Consider the following 2991-nt stretch of genomic DNA (forward strand, 5'->3'; position numbering starts at 1 on the left):
TATATATATATATACATATATATATATATATATATAAGGATAGGAAATTATCTTAGTAGCTTGGCCCTTGGGGGTTCACTTAAAAATATGTGTGTATCACTACTAAAAGAGATTTTTAAACCCACTTTTTGGGGATAAATTTACATTAATGTTCTAATGTAAAGGGTCTAATTCTTAATGGATTTTGGAAGCAAATTATAAGTTTTATGTAGAAAAAAAGGGGGCGTTTGAAACGCTTGAAATTCATTGCGGTAGGAGATTTTCAACCGAACCCTTGAATGCATGTGATAAATAGGCTTTCTATAGAGAGAGCCCCTAAAAATTTTACCAAGGCCTTTCAAGGTCTAACATGTGTTTGACCATATAAGTTCATTATCTAGTATCTACTCCATTCTCATGGCATACATATACTTGATTAATGAAACCACTACTAGATGGAGAAAATAAGCTATTTATCACGAGAAAACTAGCATGAAGTAAACACAAATACATGATATGTGGATTTTTAGGAAATTACTCTATTAGTAGTAGATGCTAATTTAAGAGTTCATATAAAGGAACCTAACATTTACAGACTTGAACTAGTTCATGATCTTACTTTCTTTCATGCTGCTCTTCAAACAAAAAGGAGAAGACTTACGTCATGGTGGACTTTCAAGCCCAATATTGTTGTTTTTTATTGCATACATGTTACCTGTATTGATTAATCAATACATGAAAGGAGAATATTGCAACCAATACACTTGCACTTGCATGGTATTACACATATGTATTAAGGATTACATGAAAGAATTGTGTTCATGTGACGGTAACATTAATCTAGCCAAGGGATCATAGATCATCACAAGTAAGAATATCTCATGCTACATGAATAATGTTCCGTGCTTGCAAACTTGGCTTAATGTACATTAATACTAGGTGAGGGTATGCAAAGCTATTGGGCCGACTTGCGTTCGTGGGTGTACTCGGTCACGACGAAGATCCCTGAGTATTTCTTAATTCATGAGAAAACAAAGGGAGAGAGGAGGAAGGAGAGGAACACATCATATCAAGAGGAGTGAGGATATCGGGAATTATAGTTGCCTTGTGTGAAGATGAAGGGGTAGACGTTGAGAATTGTGTTTCCAAAAGGTTAGGCAAAATGATGCCATCCCAATGGCTATAATCAAAGAGTTTGTCATGCAATTTTGCTGGCAGTACCTTTTGTCCTCCAACACTCTTAAAGAACACTCTACAAAGAACCCATTCATCAACCTGTGAGACAGATTATGGAAACCTTGGTTAGACCACTCTACAAAGAATCCATTCATGAACCTCTGACATATAATGAAAACCTTGGTTAGACTATGGGGCAAGTAATATAAGCAATGCAAGTCGTTCTCCCGCAGGGGGAACTGCTATCACTATTAATGTGAATGATTTTTTTTCACTCGAGTCTGGTAGAAGCCTGGAGATTCCATGAATCTTTTTTCTGTAACGCATGTATGATGATCCGTGTCAGAAAGATATCTTCCTTTAGTGTAATTTTAACGGCTCAAATTGAAAAAAAGGTTGTAATTTTGCGTAGCCTTGAATTAAAAGATTAGGTTTTAGTTATAAAACCACTAACTAATGTATTTTTGAATAAAAACGGGTTGAGCTTCAAGGTACTCCTTGAGGAGACTTTATTTCTGACACTGATGATGATGTGAAGGTTGATGCTAACTGATGTCATGCTGCGTACACAAGCCAGCTTTTTGAATTATTATTCATGTGCTCTAATTTGTGCGTGATGCAATCATCATGCGTCTGTTACCTTCACGTGCGTGTCCTGCATCTTCGTGTACTCGTGCATGACCCAGGGTGTTTTTCGGCCCGTGGGCGCGCGGCCCATGTAAAAAACCAGCGTTTTCTTCAAGCCCACGAGCCGCCCATTCGCACTGCTCAACACCTCGCGGTCTTTGCCGGTGGCCTTCCAGAAGCCCGCCTGGGTGGCCCGGTTGGCGCGCACCCCCGTGGGATACTTCCGGTCACGCACGCTGTAGAAATACCACTCCTTCTCCCCCATCGTAGCTCGCCCTATCAACCATATATATTCGCATTAAGTAAGTAAGTAAGCTGCTGCAGCAGTAAAGGACAGATAGTTTAAGCCCTGCCCATAAACATTATTATGACATATTCATCTAATTAGAGTAAGGTTGCACAAGGTGATTAAGCAGACTTGACGTCATCGTAGCACGGTATCTCTACAAGGCCGTTAAACCTACCAGGAAGCCATAGGATTAGTGCAAGGCCCCGTAATTAAACCTACCAGGTAGCTCCCAAGGCTCGTCCTTGTTAAGGTCTGCCTCTGCAATTGCTAACGCAGTGAAGTGGGCGTCCTCGATCTTCTTGGAGAGATAAAAGGTCACCAGCTCCTCGTCCGTTGGATGAAACCGGAAGCCAGGTGGTAGCCATGGCTGCCCTACTAGATGATATCCATCGCACGGTGGCAAGCTTTCCATGATATACTTCTGTGGATATTATAACATAATTATGATTCTGTCTCAGTCTGTGAATATGAGAACCAAATACAATAATACTCGGAACTCCTCTAGCTTGAATGAAATTATATAATACCTTGACCCACCTAAAATTAGCTATCAGACATATTCTTCTTCTTAAAGCTGCTTGAAATGGGTCATGGGATGTCGCCGCTGCCTATTTAATTATAGGGCTATCAACTGATTACTGATGAAGTTGAGGAAACACTAGAGTTCTTAATAGACACTTTTAAATCAAGCCAGGTGGAATGCAAAGATGGCAACAAAGACTTGCCCACGTGCCACTATATTCGTCACACAAGGATTCTATCTTCACCCACATGCAGGATACATACGCACATTAAACAATTAAGTGATATTTTGCTGTCAAGTAAGAGAATCCAAGAACCTTTAGTGTACATCCAGCCTTGCGTATGCATCCCAGCAATGCATTTGTGTGCATGCTTGAAAAGATGGCCTTCTTGTTTCT

At 40.0% G+C, this 2991-nt stretch overlaps 1 protein-coding gene across 1 annotated transcript; it reads right to left on the reverse strand.

The window, feature by feature from the left end:
- Positions 1 to 672: 672 nt before the first annotated feature.
- On the reverse strand, positions 673 to 2722 carry LOC147620588 (NAC domain-containing protein 100-like). The gene is made up of 4 exons (XM_086825441.1): positions 2609 to 2722; positions 2291 to 2492; positions 1796 to 2058; positions 673 to 1254 (listed from the first exon to the last, which is right to left on the reverse strand). The coding sequence occupies exons 2-4, from the start codon at positions 2481 to 2483 to the stop codon at positions 970 to 972; spliced, it is 741 nt and encodes a 246-aa protein (XP_086681567.1). The 5' UTR covers positions 2484 to 2492; positions 2609 to 2722; the 3' UTR covers positions 673 to 969.
- Between the last annotated feature and the right edge of the window lie 269 nt (positions 2723 to 2991).

The sequence above is a fragment of the Cibotium barometz genome, chromosome 31, assembly GCF_041138505.1.
Source record: "Cibotium barometz isolate CiBa-2024 chromosome 31, ASM4113850v1, whole genome shotgun sequence".
Classification (NCBI taxonomy): Eukaryota; Viridiplantae; Streptophyta; class Polypodiopsida; order Cyatheales; family Cibotiaceae; genus Cibotium; species Cibotium barometz.

Bases quoted from the DNA above. Each gene is read 5' to 3' on its own strand.
- LOC147620588 (XM_086825441.1), bottom strand. From the start codon at position 2,483: ATGGAAAGCTTGCCACCGTGCGATGGATATCATCTAGTAGGGCAGCCA. The intron at 2,059-2,290 runs GTAGGTTTAATT...TATGGTTGATAG, and splicing joins CGAGCCTTGGGAGCTACCTG to GGCGAGCTACGATGGGGGAG. The intron at 1,255-1,795 runs GTAACAGACGCA...TCTGTCTCACAG, and splicing joins TGCAGGACACGCACGTGAAG to GTTGATGAATGGGTTCTTTG.